Genomic DNA, 24,353 nt, shown 5'->3' with positions numbered 1-24,353 from the left:
AGCCAACACTCTTTGAACAGAATTTGTGGATGATTTCATAATTATCGGTAAATGAGTTAAGGAGGAACTACCGTTTGTTTCAGCCTGGACCATATTTTCCTATGTTTTTGTGTCTAAGTGACTTATGGGAACAACAATCTTTGACATTGGTCCTGTATTAAAGATGCCCTGCCACACAAAACAGTTGTTAACTTGCATTTCTTTTTAAATGTTAGGTCCATATGTGTTTAAGTTGTAAATGTGAAAATGAACTGCTACCTACTGTCAGCTCTAGCCACTGAAAAGAGACAAGCTGAGAAATCAGACCGATTACAACAGTTGGTCAGTCTGTCATGTTGTCTGAGCTCATTACTGTTCATGAGCTCACCCAGTTGGGTAAAGGAACCTGATAGCCAGGCTTTCATTGGCAACTGTTAGCCAATCAGAGTCAAGCAGCTTAGCTCATTGAATATTAATGACAATTGGCACAAATCCCGCTGAGTCTTCTTGCTGGCTTTCTATTCCATGCTAGAATGGCTTGAAACAAGGTAACCAAGGCATTTTTTCCCCAAAAAATGTTTGAGTCCATTGTAGAACTACAGACATTACCACAAAGTCATTAAATACGTGTGGCGGGGCAACTTTAAGCAGTAACAAAACAGGCTACAATGTAAGTTATGGGGCAATTATCCAGCTTGTATTTACCTTCACTAAAGTGCTTGTTTTGCCACTGAAAGGCTCATATTAATATTCTGTCTGACAACATTATGGAAAGAATCCATTCAGAGAGAAATTTAGACCCTTTTTGTTTAACCAGAAACAGCTCTGAAGTCGCTAGCGCTTAAGCCACCAGGCTCAATTTAAAAAAATAAAATAAAAAAGCTATGCTTGTAGCGCAAACATATTTTCACATGTAAATCAGTAAACTGTGTTTATTTCAACCAGAAATAGTTATGATGGTTGGAAAAGGAGAAAGACGACCACAAACTGCTTTTCATAGTTTTTTAGTTTGTCAACTTTGAATAAAGTGTATTTTATGATGGTAAAATTACTGTTTATTTACATGGAGCCTGGTGGGTTTAGCAAACGTGATTTCACGGATGTTATGTTTAAAAAAAAAAGGATCTTACTCTTTAACAGAAAGTTTAAGCTCCTTAGAAATCTCTTCCATAATGTTGTCAGACATTAATCTGAGCCTGTCAGTGGCCAAACGAGAACGTTTCTGAAGGTTTATAATAGCTGGACAACTGCCCGATTAACTTGCATTGTAGCTTGTTTCACCGCTGCCAAATCCAGTGATCTTGCTTAATACTGGACCAATTTTAAAGATTGTTGTTCCCATCAGTCAAAAACATAGGAAAATAGGTTGGGGGAAAAAAACGGTAGTTACCCTTTAAGTCTGTGAACAGAGGTCAATATCCTGAGATAGGCTGAATGATTGAAGATTTTTCTTTTCAGGGCTTCCAAGCTGAATTACTGACATATTGATGCATCTTGTTTCTGACGAACAGTATCACTCCAGTGTGTAGAAGTAAGAGTTCCCACTTGTTCCTAATTATGTGGTAAATTCTTGTTTAATGACTAGTCCCCTCTTTAATTAAATGCAAATATAAATGCATCGTTAACTCCGATTGTTTTAATGGCAACATAGGACAAGCCCACAGGACTGCGTATTACACTGAAGTCAGCAAATAATTCAGTCACTGAATCATATCAGCACTCTGTTTTTACTGCCCAGGCTTATACAATTGCTTTCAATAATATTAACCGGAAAAATCTAACTTTAAAACACCCATGCATATTAAGAGGTAGGAGAGTGACGATAGGTTTTATTTTGAAGGGGTTACTTGTAGGGCAGCAGATGTTATCAGTCTACAGAGTAAACATCTGGATTGCACCACAAGGTGTGAGGTCTGACCTGTTTTTTTTTTTTTAAATGTCCAGTCTCTGCATACCATTACATCTGCTTATGGTCATAACAAACCCTGATAAAAAACTATATTAATTAACAATTACACCCAACTCCCTCTTGGTGGATAAAGTGTCCTTGCGTATTTTGGGGTAACTGTGGACTTCCAGTTCTTTCAAAAAGGATCCGGAAAGACCTTGCAGAGTCTCATTGTGGTCCAGGTCCACCACCACCACTGACCCCAGGCCCACCTCCTGGCCTGGATCCACCGGCACCTGGAGAACGCATGTCATGCCACAGCTTCACAAGAGGCTCCCTTTTCCTCCAAATCAGTTTGTGACCATACGCCACATACCATCTGTAGGACAGAAAACATGGAGACGGTTGAGATGTACTGACTGCAGGATGGGATACTACCAAACTATATAATCCACAATAAGAAGATGAACGCTGCTCTAAGTATCTGAACAAGCTGAAGTTCTAGTATATTGTGAATAACTGAGCAACAATGCATAATTACAGAATATAGTAAATACAGTAATCATCAGCTGTTATCACATGAAAGAAATCCCATACTAATGACAACTGAGCCATCTATTGCACATCTGCTGATGGAGACAGTTGTTGATGGAGTGTTTGAAAGGTCTTGAAAAAGCTAGTGATTTAAGATTAATTTTTTCAAACTATAAAAACACTTTATGGTGCCATTGCTTTCTCACCTGCTATTAATAATGAAGTCTGGATGGACCTCAACTACACCCACACGTTTTACACTTTCACTGTATTTCTTACAATTTGGGTAACAATCCAATTATCTCTTATTGGCATCTGATGTATTTTGAGGATAAATGTAAGATTTAAAGGACATTCTGCACCATTATAAAAAACATAAGTTATCCATTTTCTATAGTTTTTGCACATTTGTTGTTTACTAAAGCCATAAATACACTATTCTTCTTTTCAATGAAAAATAAAGTCGGCCACTCACACTCCAAAGAGGGCGCCTCCAAGGTGAGCTGCGTGGTCAAAAAGCCGCCATCCCAGTATGAGCCCTGCTGTATCCATGGCGACGAGTACTTTCAGAGCCTAAATGCAGACCAATGACAGGAACCTGACGTCACACACAATGTGCTGCACCAAATCAAGAACTATTAAGCTACCATGCATCCCGACATGCATACAGTACTTAGACATTCGCTTACATGCACAGGACATTGTCCGTTTTGCTCATGCAGAGAGTTACATCTCTTATCTGCAGCTAAAAAAAACAATAAGGGAATGTCAACACCCTATTACCAAACTATTTTAAATCACATTGCACTTCAGACTTGTGTCTCTACTAGTGCTGTCAGTTACACGCGTCATTAACGACGTTAATGCAAACCCATTTTAACGGCATCAATTTTTTTATCGTGAGATTAACGTTCTTTTTGGCCTAGCACACTTTGTAGTTTTTTTTCACATGCTGTTGCAACAACTAGTACTGTTAGAAAAACTACAACACCACATCAGATCTAGCTAAACTGGAAACAAAACACAGGCACGCCACACACACTGGTTTGGGATTAAAAGAGTAGTAACGTTACGTTTTGAGTAGATGTCGAGCGCGAGATGCCGAAATAGACGCCAATAGGATTCTGGATGGAAAGTTTACTTTTTAAAAGTTGCCAAATGGTTCTATTGACAAGACCAAATTGATCTGTGTGTTTGGTCGTTGTGAACTGAGCTACCATCGCAACACGTCTAGTCTGAAATACCACTTGATGGCCAAGCACACAGCTGATGTGAATTCTCCCCCCCTCTTCAAAGTATTACTTTCACCGTTTTATTGATGGACAGTGTTAAATTGTCTGGGAGATCATTTGTGAATGACTGCTCCAAGTATGAATGTTAGTGTTGAATTGAACACTACAGTAGGCTATATGCCGGTGTTGTTTTCAATTTAAAAAAAATTTGCACAAAGCAAGCCGATCCACTTTTCCATGTTGATAAGAAGAAAAAAAAAGGGACAAAAAGAAATCAAGGACATTTACAATAGATAAAAATGTGCGATTATTTGCAATCGTTTGACAGCACTAGTCTCTACAAAACAACCACCTGGGAGTACACACACACACACACACACACACACACACACACACACCACACACCACACACACACACACACACACACACCACACACACACACACACACCACACACACACACACACACACACACCACACACACACACACAGCATCACTTACATTTCCTGCTGTGAAAGTGATCATTGGGAGGAAGATTATTCCTAGTTTGGCCTCTGGCACCTTTGCACAGACTGCGGCCAGTACTGCCATGACAGCGCCTGACTACAGATCAGACAAAAGACAGGTCAAAACGTTAGGACTGCTGTAGTTCTTTTAAATCAGGATGTATGAAGATTTGAGCAAAAATCGTACTGCTCCTAATGATGGATGGAGACGTCCAGTGGCAGTTTTACACATGTAGCTGACCATGGTAGAAATCACACCTGAAAATACACATCATAACATCACTCTTTCTTCCACCAAAAAAATGTTATTCATCCATTTCATCATAGATACCATATATTTTACCAACTGGTTCCAAATGTTAAAATATCCAAATGTGTTAAGCTCCATAACTAATGAGTCTAATGAAATGCAGAGTAATTTACCTAAATAGCAAATATGTAATATGTACAGTATGTCTTTTTAGTTTCCTAAATGTCTCTCATTAAATTTGATGTCTTAAAGATTAAGTTACTTATAATTTGTATTACTTAAATTGCTGAACCTAAATAGATTATGTAAGAGATTAAAAGGGATTTGGGTTTGACAGATTCAATGCTGTTGCAATACTGGATTTATAATCAATTCAATGTTATCAGACCCCAGGTCTATCTTTATTTGACTCACCAGCAGACAGGTAGAGTGCAAGAAACTGCTCCTTCCCTAAGAGAGAGACAATTCCTGATGAGAATGTCCACAGGACATACATGTTGGCAACCATGTGGATAATGGAGTAGTGGCTGAAGCAGGACAGGGCCATGGGAAGACACCGTGTTTCTGGTGGGGGACAGAAAAATGGACAGAAACAGAGAACTTGATCATGGGCAGTGGATCCAGGTGCACATTTTACACAGGCAAGAAAATCCTTCCTTTTACTGTCCTTGTGTAAGCCATTTGTATTATGTAATTGATTTTAAAAAAACATGCATACTCACTGGAGGCTGGGTTGGACGTGAAGTACTTAATCATGGTTCTCTGCATTGAAGGGATGCGCCAGCAACACAGAACTACAGCATTTACCGCAATGATGCCTGGAAAACAGTGATAAGGAAAACTCCTGACTATGAAGAACTGTGGGGATTATATTCAACATGTGTAAAGGTGTGGATGCTAGCTATTCAATTTTAAGAAATACAATGACAAAAGGAGTCAGTCTGCAACATTACCGGTTACAGTCTTCTGTCCCTCTGTGAGACTGCTCCAGAAGTCATCTACCATGGACATAAGGAGAAGGAGCTGCTGCTGGAAGCCTGACAGTTTGTTCCACCAGTCATGCCAGTACACCATGTCCTGAGACCCCTGGTGACATTGGAAAGGTAACATGTGATCTTGTGAAGTGCTGTCCCTGTCCCATTTACACCTGTTTGAGCCCATGTCGCCTCACACACTCACTCACTTAGCATCTGAGATCAACTAAGTCTGTGAGTCTTTAGTATTTAGTCCTCAGGGCTCACTTTGGGATTGGGCCTTTTACTACATTGGTTATAGACGTTAACAGCAGTGGAGGAGAGAGACAGCAGTTTGCATCATTAAACCTCACCTGTAAGAGTTTTTCTGACTCCTCTTCAGCTTTTGCAGTCATAACTCTTGACTTCAGGGTCTCATATTGCAGAATGGCAGCCGCACCAAAGGAGCAGCCTGTAAACTGACATAGAGTAAGACAACAACCAACGGCATCATTCTATCCCAAACCAAAGTACTGCATTCATCTCATTCTAGTAAAAGAATGGGAGGACCTACTCCTACTGTGAACATCAGGGGTTTTAAAAGTGTTGGTCGGGGGACTTTGGGAGGAGGTGGGGGACCTGGTGTGCCAGCCTCAGAAGGTGAAGCTTTTGATTCTTGGGTGACATTTCCTTTCTTTATATCCGGCCTTTTGGCTTCCCGACGGAAACTGCACCTCTGTTGGTTGTGGGGGTACAGCCTGCCAAACAAAACGTGTAGACACACAGTGTTAAAACCTAATTTACAGATAGACAGCTTTGGTAAATACACAATAACATGAACATCTGTATGATATAAGGCAAAACAATATAAAAGCCACATAGGGAAAAAAGCATGTAACGTTCCTATTTTCTTGTTGTATTGTCTTTGAAATGTACATAATAGTGAAAACTGGCAGCCCACAGTAAAAAAGTATAAAATTTGCCTGTTTTGTCTGATTTGTAGTCTAAAACTCGTTAAATTTACAATAGATTGAGATATTTTAAAAAAGAGCATCAATCTGTCATAAACCGGACTCAAAGGATGTTTGGCAAGAAAACAAATGACACGATTTACCAATCGGTTAACAATTTAGTCGCTATGTTATAATATTATACAATGTTAGTGTTACTATGTCCAACACACTTTTCTTGATAATTTCATTTAAGAACCATATGTATAAAATGTATAGGCTAACTGGAGCTATTCTAGATGAGTAGGGTAGGGTAACAAAACTCGGTTCCACTATGGAACCGGATCCTACGCAACCGATAGGAATCGGACCGGATTAGAAACCAAATGTTGTTTAATGTTTCGACTAAAATATTTTCCCTCTGTGGCTCCTAAAACATATCAAACTTTCTCTGTAGTCTATCGTTAGCTAGCTACCGTAAATGTAGGCTAATTTTAAAATGCCATATTTCCCCTTTGGGCTCACCAAAACGGACGTGTAAGCCTTTCGTTGGTGTAATTTTTCAGTTTTTCAAGAATCGGTTAGGGAATCGGAATCGTTTTAAAAGTACCAGTTCGGCATTGGAATTGTAAAAATCCAAACGATACACAACCCTATAGCTAGCTAGATGAGAAACCATAATCTGTTAATATTTACAGTCTATGTGAGAACCATGTATGCTCAGTTAATTAGGCCCCATGACCTAAGGTTTAACTATTGGTCATTATCATATTCATTTATTAGGCTATAGATTTAATAGGGTAATGTTAAAGGCAGTATGAAATACTGCTCTGAAGCTAGCTAGCTATCTCTGTCACGGACAGGGCATGTCTTGTAGCGTTAGCAACATTTTCACTGTAACAGATGAAAAACACCGCTGTCTTCAGTCCCGTGAAGCTCTTTTCAATGACACTCGGAATAGTTTACGTGACGTAACGTGTTTAACGTTAATCTTAACGTTAATCACGTTTGGCGAGAATTGGACAAACATACAAAAACACGTCCTGTCCGTTATTCTTGTAAAGGCAAAACCCTTGTCACGGGAACAGCTTTACATCTGCCCACCTGGAGCTTTGTGAAGTAGTGTTGTTGGACCTGATGAACTCTGTTTTAGTCCATTTCATTACACATCCTCGCCACGCCATGTTTGTTATGACCTCCTGCCTGAAGCCCCTCCCTCTCACACTAGAGCTAATGCTGCTTTCAGGAACTCGCGTAAAAGCTCCGACCTCTGTTTTCCACCCGCGTCCACTCTTCTTGGCATAACAAAGTACTTTTTTAGGAGGAGTGGAGAAAGGACGTTGTGTGTGTGTGTGTGTGTGTGTGTGTGTATGTATATATATATATATATATATATATATATATTCACATTCACATTTATTCACTATTTGTAAATATGTACACACAGTTAACAGTAATAATGTGGCCTGTATGTTGATACTGTATTGACTGTACTGTAAGCATACAGCGCCAATAAAGAAAAGAAAATTCTGATTATGAAATAGTGCAGAGAACTTGAACGCAGCAGAAGTTGAAGGTCTCTGTTGTTCCGCCACCACAACATATTTTTGTTTGTCCAGGTGGCACTCCACTCCCCTCTAGTGGCATATTAAAGTAGACATTTGTCAGATAGCCAGTGAAGGCACAGTGATGGGAAGTGCATATCATAACAGTACAGTACAGTTTTGCGGAACTTTACTTTCAATTTTGTTCCATTTTATGCTTTCATTCCACGTTTCATAGGAAACTATTGTACTTTTTTTTTTTTTTTATATACACTGCATTTATTTGTCACTAGCCTGTAGTCTTCCACTGGCAAACCTATCGCCACAGTGCTGTGTCAGCGTTTGAGTATTACTGCCTGTGGCAATGCAAAACTAATGATCAGTTTGTCAAATATGATGCATAGGCCCTTTTTACAGTACAACAGTACACATTTTAACACACAGCAGAAAAAGCACAGCTAAAATGATCAAATTAAAGATGGCTGCATTGCATTTATCTGCTTCAGTCTCAGGGTCCTGGTTACTGTGCATGCTGGCTCTTGTCCAGGCTTATTGGGATAAATTAAATAGGACAGAACCATTGTATAGATTTAACTACAAAACAGTATATAGAGCAGCTAAAATTACACATTAATGCATCAATAATACTAATCCAATAATGTAATACAATATCACACTCTGTCAGGGATAGTTCTGCATAATGCATACTTTTGATTCTTTAAGTGCATTTCCCTTTAAATACTTTTGTACTTTTGCTTGAGTAAAATTTTTAATGGACTTATACTTGAAGCAGTATTCTTCTATTGCCATATTGATACTTGAACCTAAGTAAATGATCTAACTACTTCTTCCAACACTAAATAGATATCTAAAAGGATACATAAAAAAAAAGGTTTTGAGGAGATTAAGAAGACGGAAAGAGTGAGAGCACTCTAAAAATAACCATTATATATATATATATATATTTATATACTACCGTTCAAAAGTTTGGGGTCACATTGAAATGTCCTTATTTTTGAAGGAAAAGCACTGTACTTTTCAATGAAGATAACTTTAAACTAGTCTTACTTTGAAGAAATACACTCTATACATTGCTAATGTGGTAAATGACTATTCTAGCTGCAATTGTCTGGTTTTTGGTGCAATATCTACATAGGTGTATAGAGGCCCATTTCCAGCAACTATCACTCCAGTGTTCTAATGGTACAATGTGTTTGCTCATTGGCTCAGAAGGCTAATTGATGATTAGAAAACCCTTGTGCAATCATGTTCACACATCTGAAAACAGTTTAGGTCGTTACAGAAGCTACAAAACTGACCTTCCTTTGAGCAGATTGAGTTTCTGGAGCATCACATTTGTGGGGTCAATTAAACGCTCAAAATGGCCAGAAAAAGAGAACTTTCATCTGAAACTCGACAGTCTATTCTTGTCCTTAGAAATAAAGGCTATTCCATGCGAGACATTGCTAAGAAATTGAAGATTTCCTACAACGGTGTGTACTACTCCCTTCAGAGGACAGCACAAACAGGCTCTAACCAGAGTAGAAAAAGAAGTGGGAGGCCGCGTTGCACAATTGAGCAAGAAGATAAGTACATTAGCGTCTCTAGTTTGAAAAACAGACGCCTCACAGGTCCCCAACTGGCATCTTCATTAAATAGTACCCGCAAAACACCAGTGTCAACATCTACAGTGAAGAGGCGGCTGCGGGATTCTGGGCTTCAGGGCAGAGTGGCAAAGAAAAAGCCATATCTGAGACTGGCCAATAAAAGAAAAAGATTAAGCTGGACTAAAGAACACAGACATTGGACAGAGGAAGACTGGAAAAAAGTGTTGTGGACGGATGAATCCAAGTTTGAGGTGTTTGGATCACAAAGAAGAACGTTTGTGAGACGCAGAACAAATGAAAAGATGCTGGAAGAATGCCTGACGCCATCTGTTAAGCATGGTGAGGTAATATGATGGTCTGGGGTTGCTTTGGTGCTGGTAAGGTGGTAGATTTGTACAGGGTAAAAGGGATTCTGAATAAGGAAGGCTATCACTCCATTTTGCAACGCCATGCCATACCCAGTGGACAGCGCTTGATTGGAGCAATTTCATCCTACAACAGGACAATGACCCTAAACACACCTCCAAATTGTGCAAGAACTATTTAGAGCAGAAGCAGGCAGCTGGTATTCTATCGGTAATGGAGTGGCCAGCGCAGTCACCAGATCTGAACCCCATTGAGCTGTTGTGGGAGCAGCTTGACCGTATGGTACGCAAGAAGTGCCCATCCAACCAATCCAACTTGTGGGAGCTGCTTCTGGAAGCGTGGGGTGCAATTTCTCCAGATTACCTCAACAAATTAACAGCTAGAATGCCAAAGGTCTGCAATGCTGTAATTGCTGCAAATGGAGGATTCTTTGACGAAAGCAACGTTTGATGTAAAAAAAATCTTATTTCAAATACAAATCATTATTTCTAACCTTGTCAATGTCTTGACTCTATTTTCTATTCATTTCACAACGTATGGTGGTGAATAAGTGGGACTTTTCAGGAAAACACAAAATTGTTTGGGTGACCCCAAACTTGTGTGTGTGCTTCAGAATAAAAAATAAATTAAAACAGATGTGTTACTACTTTTTTCTTCTACTTCTTATTAAAACATTTGGTGAGCACACAGACATTTGTTTTCATTAAGACAAGCGTAGAAGCCTTGGACTAAACGGTATTGATGGCACCTGGTGTTGCTATCGGCTTCTGGAAAAGTTCCACAAACTCCTGACAAGCTTGCCAGGGAGTCCAGGAATAGGCGAATAAGGTAGAATCTACAGTGAGAAGGCTGCACTGCAGTGTCTGCAGAGTAACTATAGGCTCTCCTCCAGTGCAATATCTGCACTCAACTACCTGGCTACGTTAGCTATAGACAACAATACACAGAGAAATTACCCATTATAGCTAGAAAAGAATAAAAGAAGTTTAGCAGCAGGTAATTAATCTTAACTGAAGCGGTCAATACATCCCGTGGGGACATTATAATACAATCTCACTGCTGTGAGACAATTATATAGTTATACAGGAAAGTCTAGAGGTTCCAGGTCAAAGATACAGTGTACAAAGAAAGAAGAGCGATATGCCTTTGCCACTGTATGGACCCAAGGACACACTGCCAAGTTAGATGATATCCCATAGGTGCAAGTGTGGGGCAGGGTAGGACAGGAAGATGTAGGAGGGTAGGAAGAGAAGGAACGAAGAGAGCGGAGAATAGAAGGGAGGGACGACAGCGATAGGAGTAAGCATGTAAGGGACTGAGGTGGGGAGGCCGAAATAAGGAACAGAAAGGGAGGAGAGTGGGCCAAATAGAGGGCGAGAATCATAAATATTTAAGCAGCGTCGAAGTTAATTTAAGAGCCGTATGACGCTGCAGTCCTGCTATACAACAACTCAATCCTCACACAAACACATTCATCTCTCTCTAAATCTGTAGAGGTGCCTTTCTGATCAATGCAGTGCGTTTTTTTCCTTCCCCCAGCAAAGGTATCCTCTTTCAGGTCCCCTCATTGATTTGCTGTGAAACGACGCCAGCCAGGATTCGCCTGTGTCGGCAACAGGGCGGCAAGGTCTCGGTCACGTGACAGGAAGTGTTTGAAACCCGGAAACAACTTGTCATTCATGTAGGACACTCATTCATCTTACTGCAGATATGTCTAAATAGAGTAAATAGTCAAGAAACTCTGCTGTCCAGCACCCATATTTGTGCTGTGCTTGGATCCACAGGCGGACGCATGATGCTGAGAGCGTCGTTTGGCCTTGAGGCTTCTATCTCAGCTCAGAAACATCTCCTACCAGCAAAACTGTCTTTATATACCATGAGAAAAAACTCTAGCTGTCCTCATAGCGTCCCATCAGAATGCTGACGGTGAGCTTTCTAAGACAGTGATCAAAGGGCCGGGTTAAATAATACCACACTGTGACGGTGTTTTTCGCTTTTTCCTGCATACATTTTGAGATTTGGTCAGTGTGTGATTGTGGGATTCTTTGGGAAGCCGTCCGCATCTGATTTATATGAGTGAGCAGTGTGAAGTGGACACTGAGTGGGATTTCAGAATCTGTTTATTTTACCCAGAATACAACAAAGGACAGCACAACAGCGTCAACCTCTCACTTTTCTGAGTGTAAATGTCTGTTGTTTTGTTTTGGGGTTAAAAAAAAAACAAAAAACATTAGAGAACGAGCGGGGCACTTGACTAAATATGAGAGCAGCGCACTCTTATGCACAAACTGTACCTTTGTTTACAAATCTGCCCCGGCAGTTCACACCGAGTTGATTACTCAACACCAGCAACTTCCTCAAGAGCTTTTTGGCACAAATCCATTAAAATTGAAACCGCCAGCTCATTCTGAAAGCACAGTGCAGCCTTTGTATACTGTATACTGTACACAATGTCTGTCAGAATTCTACTGCAGTATTATCAAATAACAGGCCCAATAACGTGTCAGATGCTCAGGACAAGACTATTGATCTGTGATTCATTCATTAAATATTGATAGCTCTCAGAAAAATATCATCTGCAGAACGGTATAAAGCAACATGGTACAGTACGTGGTCAGCAGGTGTGTGAGGACAGAGCTCATCTCTGTAATCATTTCTTTATTTGATATAGCACCTTTTACAGACAAAGTCACAAAGTGCTTCACATGATGAAAATAATTGAAAAGACCAATGAAAGTCATTTAAAAGATTAAAACCTAAATCCCAAATAAATGTTTTTGTTAATTCAGCAGAGAATGGTTAACAAATGATACATGAAAAAGTGTCCTAACACTTGGTGAATTTAGGATAATACATTATACTTTAGGCCCACTCTCACTGGTGTAACAGCATTACATATATTAAATGGCCCTGACACACAGATGATGAAAATTGCAACGGCTGTTTGATTTTTAATAGGTTTAAGTTGACCAATTACCAACAGCCTTACAAATGAAGCAAGTTTAATCTTGAATCATTTCTAAATTTCCCCATATTTTAAAAGTACATGTTTAATGACCGACTTGTGTTGTGGTTGTGTTGTGCTGAGGTCTGAAAGTCTAAAATGTATTTGCAGCATTCTGGTTCTGGGAGGAAAAAAAAACCTTGAGCTGTATCATCTCGTTTTCGAAGGGGTCCCAACATACTGTAGCCTACTGTATAACACACTCATTAATGTGTGGTGTCTTGTTAGGCCACGCAGGCTGGGCTTAGTATGCATGGTGCAATGATAATCATTATATGTTCTTAATTAGTGTTTTAAATAATGGGGCAGCATCCACCTAAAGAGATGGACCATAATTATACTGAAGAAATGTTGAATGGAAAATCAGGGTTTGGTAAAACGGTGTTGTCAGCATAATTGTCACAGATTGGTTTAGAATTTATAATCTATAACACACACACACACACCACACACACACACACACACACACACACACACACACACACACACACACACACACACACCTCCCTGATGCTTAACCTGAGCCCTCAGTCCACACTTACTCAAAAACTCTTGCAAACGTGCTCACGAGCTCACTAAAGAGCTCATCCTCTGTCGCTCTCGCGCGTTTCAGACAGGGTCCCAGAAGGTGCTTATTTTGCAATTCTATCACTTGAAACAAGCAACTTGCCTCCCTCTCTGCTCGGCGGTCCCAACGGAAGAAGCGAGTGCGCACCAGCTCAGCCCAGTGCACCTTCCTCCAGCCTACGACCGGCAGTAGGCTATCATCAACCTCAACACCGCAAGGGGACATGGGTGATAAAAACGCTGGTAAGAAACTTCCACGTGTGTATGAATAAGTTATGAGCTCGTTTTGTTGTGGTGTTTAGTTTTTTTGGGGGGGTCCGTAGGGTTGCTTATTTGTGTGGATTTTTTTTAGCACATACTGCGGAACACAAAAAGCATTACTTTTGTTATTATATCTGCAGCAGGACATCACAAAGTAAAGATGCACTTTTATATCCTGGGTTAGAACTTGAGCCAGGGTGCGCATGCATGACTCCTATAGGCTACTGTATGTGCGTTAACGAGCCCCGGACCAGCGCATGTTCCAGTGGTGCAGCGCGATGCTGCCGCTGTGTATCCGGCTCCATATCTCACCCCCCCCCCCCTGCCATGACTAGTTTTCCCCCTCTTGCATTTTACACCTTTTGCAGCAATATGGTTAACGGCTTTGGTCTCGCTGTCAGAGCTTTCGTTTATTCTATCGGTGCGGTCAGCTGATTCAGAGAGAAACTGCTGGCGCTCCACTTTTTCTTCTCCGGGGAGATGAGTGTGTGTTCCCCGGGCAGCGGTGGCGGTGTGGCCGCAGCGATCAGCAGCATGCGGCTTGTTGACAAAGCTGTTCAACTCTGCCAGTAATGGGCCATAAAGGCTGTTATTTAGAGGATAGAGGATGCCATATGCTTCCAAGCAGCGTAAAATATGTCACTCCGAAACGTCTTGTTGTAGTGTTGGCTGTGGTTTTGCAGGATAGTTTAATGATGCATGGGGTTAAAGCTCAAAACAGGCGCATCCCCCTCTAAAATTATATTTGGACATGGGACAGAGTGCCCTTGTTTAACTTCTTGCTCATGGTCATCCTGATCTGTTTCATCAGTTCACAGTTTACAGTAAAGCAAAAACTGCTGCAGTATAAAGCAAACTAGTATACAGTATTTCAGAGTAACTGGGCCGGGGGCTTACCTACATCCTCCAGCTGTAAACGTGACTCACCCTTCCTAAATCCACTTTATGGCCTCATTCATTGATCCCACACAGGGAAAATTAAGTGTTCACTTGGGCAAATATGAAAGGCTTTACTGCCATGCATAATAACAATAAAGAAAAATAATTATATATTTATATATCTGCTATTGTTGTTAATACTTCCCACTTGAGCACAGTGTTTGCATCCTTGTATTGTATTCCAGGAGCAGCGGCGTGTACAGTAGCTTTAGGATTCCTTCAGATTGTTGTCATCTCATTTGAACTTTGTGTCTACTCTGTCGTCTCTGTTTAATAGAACTTCTTTATGCCACATGTGCACCGTGGAAACATTAAACACAAATAACTCCAGGACACTTCAATTTAAAAAGCCGCTAGCTCAATGCAGTACATCAGTCTGACCTCACAGTATGAGGTATATCTTCCTTTAGACCAACAGTTTGCACTGTTTCCGCTTCCATTTTGTGACTAATTATGATGGCAGAAAAACCTATTTCCTTTTTTATTTATCCTGTATTAAGCACATAAGTTAGTGATTTGCTCGCTCTACACTAATGTAGCCTAGGGAAGAGCTGGGACGATTGCAACGCAGGACGGATGAAACATTCCAGTTTCTCAGAGTGAAATGATGATAGACAGATTTCCTCAGGTGAAAACATAGAGCACGTTAACCTCCTTCTATCAGCCAAATATCTTCCTGTTATTTCATTTTATCACTGAGTTACAGCCGATAAACGTGTTTATATGGTCAAAAGTAAACTTCATTAACGGTTACATTTTTCCAATTTGTTTTTCATTTAAAGGTTTGACTGCATGCTTATTCAGTAGACCATTTAGTGTTCTCCACAATCCCAGACGTTCATATTGCATGCTTCTTCACATGGAAAGCAAACCAGGCTGTAATGGCATATGTCTATGTTGAGTAAATGCACAAATATCTGTGTTTATCCCTTGTGTTGTCTTCCCGTTATCCATGAACATTGTCCTTCCAGGTCAAAAGTGAAAATTAACTTTTTCTTATGCTTTTCAAATGTTTTTGTCACTTTTTCCATAGTTTTGGTGCTTTTTAAAAAACCTGAGCTGGTTTAATAATAGGTTTTACATTTATTCTTGGAATTCATGGTCAACAAACCTCATTTTTATCAAATTATACAAATGTTTTTAGTTAAAAAGGCAGAAATTATGAATTATTTTGACTGGATCACAGGTGGGTATATGTCAAAGTTTAGTCCGGATACTATTTTGAAACCATAAAAAAAGAATTCAAATGCTATAAGATTAAATAGAACACCCAAATAATTCAATGAAAGTAATCATTAACGTTACCTGAACAAGGTATGGAATCATCCTTGTTATTTTTGGGCGATATGGTTGAAAGAAATCCATATTTCTGATATAAAACACTTTGAAACGGGTCAATTTGACCAGAGGACAACACAAGGGTTAAACAATTATTTATGGAGGTGAGACATGGAAAAGCAGTTTTAGAAAGATGAAAATATATTTGGGCCCACAGGGGGGGTCAAGTTTTCTCATGTTATCCTGTGGAGACTGACGGGCTGTGTTATTTGGATGTCCAGTGGTCTAACCCACGTAAAAACCTAGTGAAGTGACATTTTACACAGTAGAAACATGATATAAATGGAAAACCAACTATTCTAGCTAAAAAAAATGTCCGATCATCCACAGTGCATGATATTTCAATAAGCGCTTCATACACACTTCACAATGTTGACGATGAGTTAACAGACATTCACAAAGACGTATAGCCCTGCAACAATCAATCCAAAACAACACCTTTTGGAAGTAACATTCATGATATACAGAAAAAATATTAAAGTTTATATGGCTTAAACTGTATGTTTCATTCATCCCCCCATGTTGTTTCATTGGTCCCGTCCAGAAGGGACATATAAAAAATTATGCACGTCCCACTTTTGCTGTAATCATTCCTGAACGGTTTCGTCCAAAGCTGAAAATGCAACAGTATTTGACAGATGACACGTGCAGGTTGCTAGTGACAAAATATTAGCTTTCAGTGCGAAATGACCGCTTTGTAAATTTTGTTTAATTAAAAGGTGTTTCAACTGTCCTGGCTCTCCCCTATCTTGAAATATCTGTTAGATTGTGTGTTAGTGTTACTGTGGCAGTACGTTTTCACATCTGTCTGCTGTGACCCGTCAGACTGGTCTCCTCCGTTATTTGTCACTGTGATCAAACTAGTTTCCAGGACTATAGTTTTTCCGGATTACTAACCGGCCAAGAGGGCAACGGCTCTGGGTCCCTGAAAAACCCATCTTAACTCTGTAGCAACTTTATTCATTGTGATGTTGTTTGGGAAAAGGAAAAGCATGCACCATTGGTGCACAATATCAACATAAGGGCCTTAAATTGGCTCCTGCTTTATTACCTGATCTCGAAGCTCGGTTTAGAAGAGGTCCCCTGTTTCAAAAGCTTGTTTTAAGCTGCTACTCTGTTGACATGGTGCAGATTCCTAAATTAACTCATTTGTGTGTCATTAAATAACCACACATAAACCAGTGGGTAATGTAATACTTATCATAATGCACTGTGAGAGGGAGGAATGGGTCATTTACCCTTGCAGAGTCCCCAGGCAGGTTAATGACAGTCCCCTCATGAGGTATAGTCATAAGTCAAGATCAAGCATATTTCCATGAGTGTTTCGGTGGTCTGATGGATGTGACATTCCTCACTGACCCAGGTGTCTTTCCTGTGCACACCTCTTAAAGAAAAGAGGAGAACCTTATCATAAACATGTACACACAGCCATTCAGTGCCGCGGATTCATTTCTCACATTGCTCCCCTCTCCCCCATCCATCTTTAATATCCCTTCTTTTTCTGCTTTTCACATGACTGCAACTTCTTAACCACTCATTTTGTATTCCTCCCATTTCGCATTTATGGGATGTAAAAAAGCTAACCATGTCTTTAATATTGTGATGCTGATACTTGTTTGTGTGTCGTACTCCGATTGAGTCCCTAACCACGAGTTTGCAAACTTGTCGTTTTGTAAAGAGATTATTGGCAGCTTTACATAATGCAACCATTAACAGTTTTGCTGATTTGAGCAACGCAGACGACACATTTGCTTTGCAGAATATGAGAATGCTTTCTGGCATTTCAGCAAAGGGTAGTTAGCATCAGCGGTGACTCAGGGCTCTTGTCCAACACAGTGTATGTTTATGTTACTGGCTTCTTCCGACACAAAGGTCGTCTTCTTTTTCTTCTGGCTGAACATTTAAACCAATACTTAGATAATTTAGGGCTATAGATGCCAATACATTTTCACATTTTACAGAAGTTGGAGGTTTTTAAGCACTATAACGAACCATTGTTACAGGTTTTAGCTCCAACCAAGTGACATATAGGCTACTTTACTTTGTTTGATTTGATTGCTGACCATTTTCCAACACAGTGGTGATGTTGTTTTGTTTTCTTTGAGTCACTTTGTTGAAACTTTAAAATTAGTTGTGATAGACAATCACGTCTGCATATTTTGTCAAATATAATGGTGCAAGGCAATGTAGCTGTTTGTGGTAATTGTTTTTAAAAAGTCCTACACACAAGAACATAGTTTTGACAAAAACAGAAACAGACATGATAATAATGGTGCATTCATGTCCAAATGCAAAGTCAGAATTTCAATGTTCCCAGTTGAACATTTCAAATAGAACTCCCCTGAAGTCGGATTTCTGACTTGGAAAGTCGGGAGAACCCCCAGACATCCCAATCCAACATGGCTGCTCTATGCCTCATTAAATCAGGCCTAAACACAGTGGGCATTCTGTCCAGCTTCTGTCTGGTGACTGCATAATACATTGTTATTGCTTTGGCTAATCTGGCTAATAAAAAGTGCTAATTTACAGTATATACTGCACGGTCCAGCCGTGTTGGATTTTGAGGTTTCGGAGTCGAAAATCCGATTTCTGGGGGTGTTCCAGAAGAAATCCCTGTTCAAATGGAATGCACCAGTATATCCATGCCTTCGACTTCCGTGGTCAACGGAGCGTAGCATAAAGTATGATACTTTAAAGAAAACCATACTTGTAAAATTGTAAAACAAAGACTCAAATATTTGATAGTCAAATACTTTGCATAACATTACTCTTAAACACGAGATTTTAAATGAATAAGTGGCTTTTTCATATGATCTGTTCTGTTTTTTTTTTAATCTAGCGTGCCCCACTGTGGGCAGCTGTGCTGTAAACACTTCCAAACAACTGAGTCATCCACCCAGTCATTTTACACTTGGACTACATGTTGTTATATAATAATATATTCTGTAGTTTAAATTTCCCTTTAAATTTAACGTTGAATAAGTAAAAACCTGCATATAAACTTATGTTGTATATATTGTGTATAGTGTCTCTGCCTGTTTCATTGGAACTTTATTAAACAGTGAAATATTAAATCCAAAATGTAGTTGTAATGGCTGCACCGTAGGAATAGGAAACTGGGAAATTCTAGATATGCTGTGCATTGTTTTATAGATATTTCCATGGAATGATATTTGATCTATGCTTGGGTGCACAGCATGAATTTATAATTATGGAGCCATTTGTTGGGTTGAATAGTTTGAGATTTAATGTGCGTGAAATACAGTAGTTCTGCTTTCTGCCACAGAAACCACACACACTTTTAGTTAGTATTAATAAATGAATCTAAACTATAAAACTAAAAGCACAACATGTTTTTCTTTGAAATGAAATGACATGGAAGAAAAGGACATCTAAATCTGAATTTGCAGTTACTTGTCTTCTTTTAATGTGACCCGCATACATTTCTATGTGAAACCTTTTGATTGGAGTTCATGTAAAGCTGACATAACCGTGCAAGGTGAACATTTTAACCTCACTTCTGTTGACATACAGTATATAGAAGGGTGAAATGAGAGCTGGCTGCTCGTTCCACAGTGTCATCACAGACAGATCTGAGTTTGCTCAAATACAGACAGGACAGGACACGTCTTTTTTTGGACAAGGTAAAGTTACGACACACGCTCAGTGAATGAAGACGGGTCATACACCAAGTGTCACACGGGGTCTGAAGCTAAGGATGTGCAATTGGAAGAAGGGGAATTTAACATCTAAATTTAGTTTTCCCAAGGATGGGGTAATCCAAGCCCCTTACTTTTATTATTTTAGGTTAATTTTCTTACAAAATCTCTCTGAACATTGGCCTCTTACTGCTCAGCCACCAAAGTCCACATAAGAGAATAGAGGAGCCAATGAAAGTGTGAATACACTCATCTGAGTCCCCTTTAGTGTTTTTACTGCGCTCAAATCAATATGCTTGGCTATTTTTTTTATTGCATTTTAGTTCCTCCCTGTGCCTTGTGCTATTATTTCTTCTTTCTCTCTCTCTCTCTCTCTCTCTCTCTCTCTCTCTCTCTCTCTCTCTCTCTCTCTGCATGTAGTGGTGATTGGCTCTGCAGTGGGACAGTTAGTGGGAGCTGAATATACAGCACCATCACCATATCTGTGACTCTGGGTCTGATGCCAGCTCCCCTCCCTCCCCCCCTCCTCCCCTTACACCTCTCTGACCTTTTTGTATTTGCATTGATGCTGTTGTTGAAGCATTTTGCTGACTTAAAACATCCTTTTATGTACATTGTACATTTTACAAACTGCAAGGGCAAGGTAATTAGTGACGTATCTGTTGTCATTGTTGTGCAACGTTATGAGCACAAGGAATTATGAGATCTACCTTAAAATACTGTAAATACAGCCATGCGTTAAATGAATGTTGAAGTAAAGGTTGTACAAAGTGTCTTTGTTCACTACACAGCCTCCAGAACAGCAAATCCAAACATTTGTGTTTTGTTTTTAGAGAATCTGAATACTTGAGAGACTGGTGATTATACATGGTCTCATTCTCTGTCTCCCTTCCTCTCTCTGCTTCATGGTCACATCTCAGTTTCTCTGCATGTTATTTGAATCCGAGTGCTTTATCTTATGGCACCCCCTAGAGTAGAAAGTTGCACATAGTTTTGCTTTCATGACAACTCAATGCAACGCGTCTCACATTCTGGGCCAATTTTGTCTTTTGGATCATGATTGGTAAACCTAAAAGATCTTTAGAATACATTAAAAAATAAATCAGATTTAAGATAGCACATAGTTGTGAACTTTATACATTTGAAACCACACGCTTTCGAGTTGCTCTGTCCATATGCATTATTCTAAATGTCTTTATTATTGCATTTTGAGGAACATGTTTTTTCAGCGTAGCTCCAACAACTATTGTCTTATTGTTGATTCCATTCATTTATAAAAGTATTAAGCCAAGTTTTTAAAAAAGTTTTTAAGAGCAACTGATGCTGTGAGCTCAAACTGACGTATTACTTTAATATGGTAACTAATTAGACAAAGTATCATCTAGTTTATTACAGTAGAAATAAAGCTTGCTATTTTTGATTTGATTTGATTTTGTTGTTCTTGTACATAACTATCCTGCTGCTTAATTATTTCTTTCCGTTTTTGTTAATAAAAAACCTTCAGACTTTTGCTCTAACCTTACATTTTTTGCTTGCCTGTAGAATTGTTGTGCCCAGCAGGTACAACAAACAGTGGACTGTTGGCTTACTTTGAAGTACTTTATCAAAGTACAAGTAGCCCACTTCAGAGTTGTATTTCCATTTTCATCTACTTTCTAATTTTCCCCTACTCCAATTCAATTCAAAATACTGTCCTTTCTACTCTTTTTAAAATGATTTCCACCTTGACAAACTACATCAATGAAATGCTACGTGTCTTTACATTGATTCATCAAGATTCACCCAATTAAATACTTAATTATTACTGGTACACAGGTCAGGTTTTCTGTACCTTATATTTTTTACGTATAATATATTCAAACAATATGTATAACGGCTATACTAAGTAACATTTTCAAAAGGTATTTCTAAAACGTGGCATTTCTTTTACTTAGGTACACTATCAACAAGGGACTCACGTCACATGACTTCTTTATGTAAGTCAGTGCACGTGCACCGGTATAATGGCTGCTCCTACAAGGAAGCTGTTATTCTCTATAAAGTCAAATTTCGGCTATTGTTTCTTCTTTTTTTCCTGTCATACCCTTTTGGAGAACGCGCAGGTGCCGCACTGTTCGGAGCCTGCCGTGTGGGGTCCACTGTGGAGACCCGGGCTTTCATAATGCAGTGCCTGAGCCATAAACTTTCCGGTATGCTCATCACATTGTGAAACCCCCTTTGTCTTTAAAACGGTGGGCTGCAGATGACGTAGGCTCTGCGTTGCACGCTTGCTCTTGATCTGGGGGTGACAAACAGAGAAAAAGATGAGAAAAACATCTGTGCAGCCAGCAGCGTCAGATCGCAGCTCTGCATTACCTCACCCGGGGCCGGCCTGCCACTTTACCCCTGCAGTTTAACTTTGGCGTGCATGCTCTCTCTCTCTCTCTCTCTCCCTCACTCTCTCTATCCCTTTCCTTTACTCTTTCCTTTCCTGCTGTTACGTCCGCTGCTGTTAAAGACGCGAAGACAGGAGGCGGGTGGGGGGTGGTGGGGGGATGTACAATTAAGAGCACATTGTAACGTCCTTGCGTTGCCTGCCGTGGCGGAAGAAGAGTTTGCCGTGAACGCGAATGACCGAAGCTGGACGAGAAAGGGACAGACAGAGAGAGAGAGAGAGAGAGAGAGAGAGGGCTAGAGAAATAAAGAGAGGGAGAGAGAGGGAGAGAGAGATAGATAGAGAGAGGGGAGAATCACTCAAGATGCCTCGTTTTAGCGTAATTTGTCCCGCAGACTGTGTCCTTCCGGCGTTTTGAGGGCTGCTGTGAGCCTAGAGAGGCTGGCTGGCCGCCTACGCTATGCTGCCTGACCCTGCTGTGTTGTGATAGCGTTGCCCGATTGTTTGGATTGAGGAAGGCTCCCATCAACCCAAATCAATGAGGATTCTGAGGCCATTCCTTCAGAAAGGAGCGCATATGCTGCAGTGTTTCTGTGGACAACGATCGAAGACGACCACTATCACCAACGGTGAGAGACAAGCAGAGACACACCATAGCTTTACAGCTACCTTCGCTTTGCATGCTTTCTTTCTTAAGTGATGAAAAAAAGAAAAGGGGGGGTATAGAGAGAGGGGGGGGGGGGGGAGGAAAGGGTGTGTGTGTGGGGGTGGGTGGGTTTCATTGGCCACTCGAGTATGTGAGTAACATCCTCCGAGTCTGCAGTGGAGAGAGCCTCGTCTCCTTGTGCTCCTTGTATCTGTCCCGAGTTTTGTGTGCGGATAGCTGAGAGAGAGAGAGAGCGAGAAGAGGGGGGGGGGGGGGATACTTTACAACACCGAGCTATATTTGCAGACTAGCGTGTTCCAGTGCTGCATATGAAGCGGGCCAAAAAATTGACAATGCAGGGATCAAGTCATTAAACTTCAGGAGCCTGGAGAGACCGCTTTGTTTTTCAGGGCCCCGAACCAGCAGCGCGGTTCAGCACCACGGACAGCGCCGTAGCAGAAGTCCTCCAGGGGCACCCAAACTTTTCCTGTCGGGATTTCTTGAGATCAGAGAATAGATTTTTATCAAACCAGGACCCCGCATTGGTTAGGTTTTGTCCAAAGATTCCCATTTGACAAGACAGGTAAATATAAATGTAAAATTATACCCAGCTGTCTCTTCTCTTAGGCTGTAACTACTTGAATGCATGTTGAAAACTGGAGCAGCTGCATTTATCCTAACCATTCAAACAAATACGTTTGAAAGGGACTTATTATGCCATATGTCCACTGTGAAACAGAAAGTCTGAACATGCTCACACACAGCCAGCGCTCAACATTCTCTGGCAACAAGCCTGAGAGGCCTGCCATGTCCTCTACAGTCAGGTCTCAGTAATTCACTGCATTGCTGCTGTTTACCCATAACTACACCTCCAAAAGTGATTTAAAAAAAACATCCTACAGTATTTGCAGAGCGAGAGTAATGCAACACCTCCTCCCGTCTCCGCCAGTCCCTTGCACTGCTTGGGATCCCCAGTAGTTTCACTTCGGATCAGCTATCTAATTCAGGGCAGACAATTAGAAACTCCATTAAGCACATTTGATTCCTCTGAGGAAGTTGGACCAAAAGCAGCGCACACACTGGGATCTGTACGGCTCGGATATAAAGCTCCATCAGTCCTCCTCCTGCATCTCTGCTCACTGTCAGCTGAACCGCATGACCTCAATCAAAACTTTATGAGTCAGCTTAAAGGTTTTGACACAAAAAGGATGTAAAAGTAAAGATCCTTTGACATGAAGCTTTGTCGGGTGAATGTTTTGTTGAAAGAAAAAAAAATAACTTGAAAATTCCACTAGATTTGGTTTCATCCATTAGAAATGTAATCTTTTTTTGATTTCTCTGTTTTTGACACACACACAAAAAAAGAGTTGCCCTGTGTCTCCGCTGCTCATCCAAGACTGTAACCTGTCATTTCAAAATAGAGCTACAAACTGATGACAGCATGCCTTTTGGATTTTAAAACAGACACTACCCTGCTCGTGGATGATTTATCAGCCCGTTATAACTCAAATTTAACTTGTCTGTCCGTTATACGTCAGCAGTCACACATACATTATTCATCAGTATGTAAATCCCCCATCAGACAAAGACTTAACCTTGGCTGGTAATCTGATTGCATCACTCACTACAAGATCATCTAGAGCAGGAAGAGCAGGAAGTGTTTCTCTCTCCAGGTTTAGGAACTGTGCCAAAATCACCTCCCAGGGATTTTAGGTAAAGGCTGTTTCTGAGTAGGCGTAAGTGTTTGCACCTGCTT

General features: G+C 40.3%; 2 protein-coding genes across 4 annotated transcripts in view; one reads left to right on the top strand and one right to left on the bottom strand.

Annotated features, from left to right (window-relative positions):
• Positions 1 to 1,709: 1,709 nt before the first annotated feature.
• On the bottom strand, positions 1,710 to 7,628 carry parla (presenilin associated, rhomboid-like a). 2 transcript variants are annotated; one of them, XM_032531804.1, is made up of 10 exons: positions 7,397 to 7,628; positions 5,917 to 6,100; positions 5,717 to 5,821; positions 5,343 to 5,475; positions 5,112 to 5,207; positions 4,804 to 4,953; positions 4,327 to 4,397; positions 4,135 to 4,236; positions 2,877 to 2,974; positions 1,710 to 2,246 (listed from the first exon to the last, which is right to left on the bottom strand). In XM_032531804.1, the coding sequence occupies exons 1-10, from the start codon at positions 7,474 to 7,476 to the stop codon at positions 2,096 to 2,098; spliced, it is 1,170 nt and encodes a 389-aa protein (XP_032387695.1). In that variant the 5' UTR covers positions 7,477 to 7,628; the 3' UTR covers positions 1,710 to 2,095. The 2 variants fall into 2 exon arrangements, with proteins under 2 accessions (XP_032387695.1, XP_032387696.1); XM_032531805.1 differs by lacking the exons at positions 1,710 to 2,246; positions 2,877 to 2,974 and adding an exon at positions 3,006 to 3,146.
• Positions 7,629 to 13,382: 5,754 nt separating this feature from the next.
• fgf12a (fibroblast growth factor 12a) overlaps positions 13,383 to 24,353 on the top strand; it is a 41,058-nt gene continuing 30,087 nt past the window's right edge. Inside the window, exon 1 of one of the 2 annotated variants that reach the window (XM_032531812.1) lies at positions 13,383 to 13,623. In XM_032531812.1, coding sequence (XP_032387703.1) covers positions 13,605 to 13,623 — 19 coding nt within the window. In that variant the 5' untranslated portion in view covers positions 13,383 to 13,604. Of the gene's footprint in view, positions 13,624 to 22,094; positions 22,581 to 24,353 lie in introns of those variants that run through there. The other variant, XM_032531811.1, reaches the window with a different exon arrangement.

This window comes from Etheostoma spectabile, chromosome 12 (genome assembly GCF_008692095.1).
Source record: "Etheostoma spectabile isolate EspeVRDwgs_2016 chromosome 12, UIUC_Espe_1.0, whole genome shotgun sequence".
Classification (NCBI taxonomy): domain Eukaryota; kingdom Metazoa; phylum Chordata; class Actinopteri; order Perciformes; family Percidae; genus Etheostoma; species Etheostoma spectabile.
The sequence above is the reverse complement of the archived record's forward strand: the minus strand, read 5'-3'. Positions and strand labels throughout refer to the sequence as shown.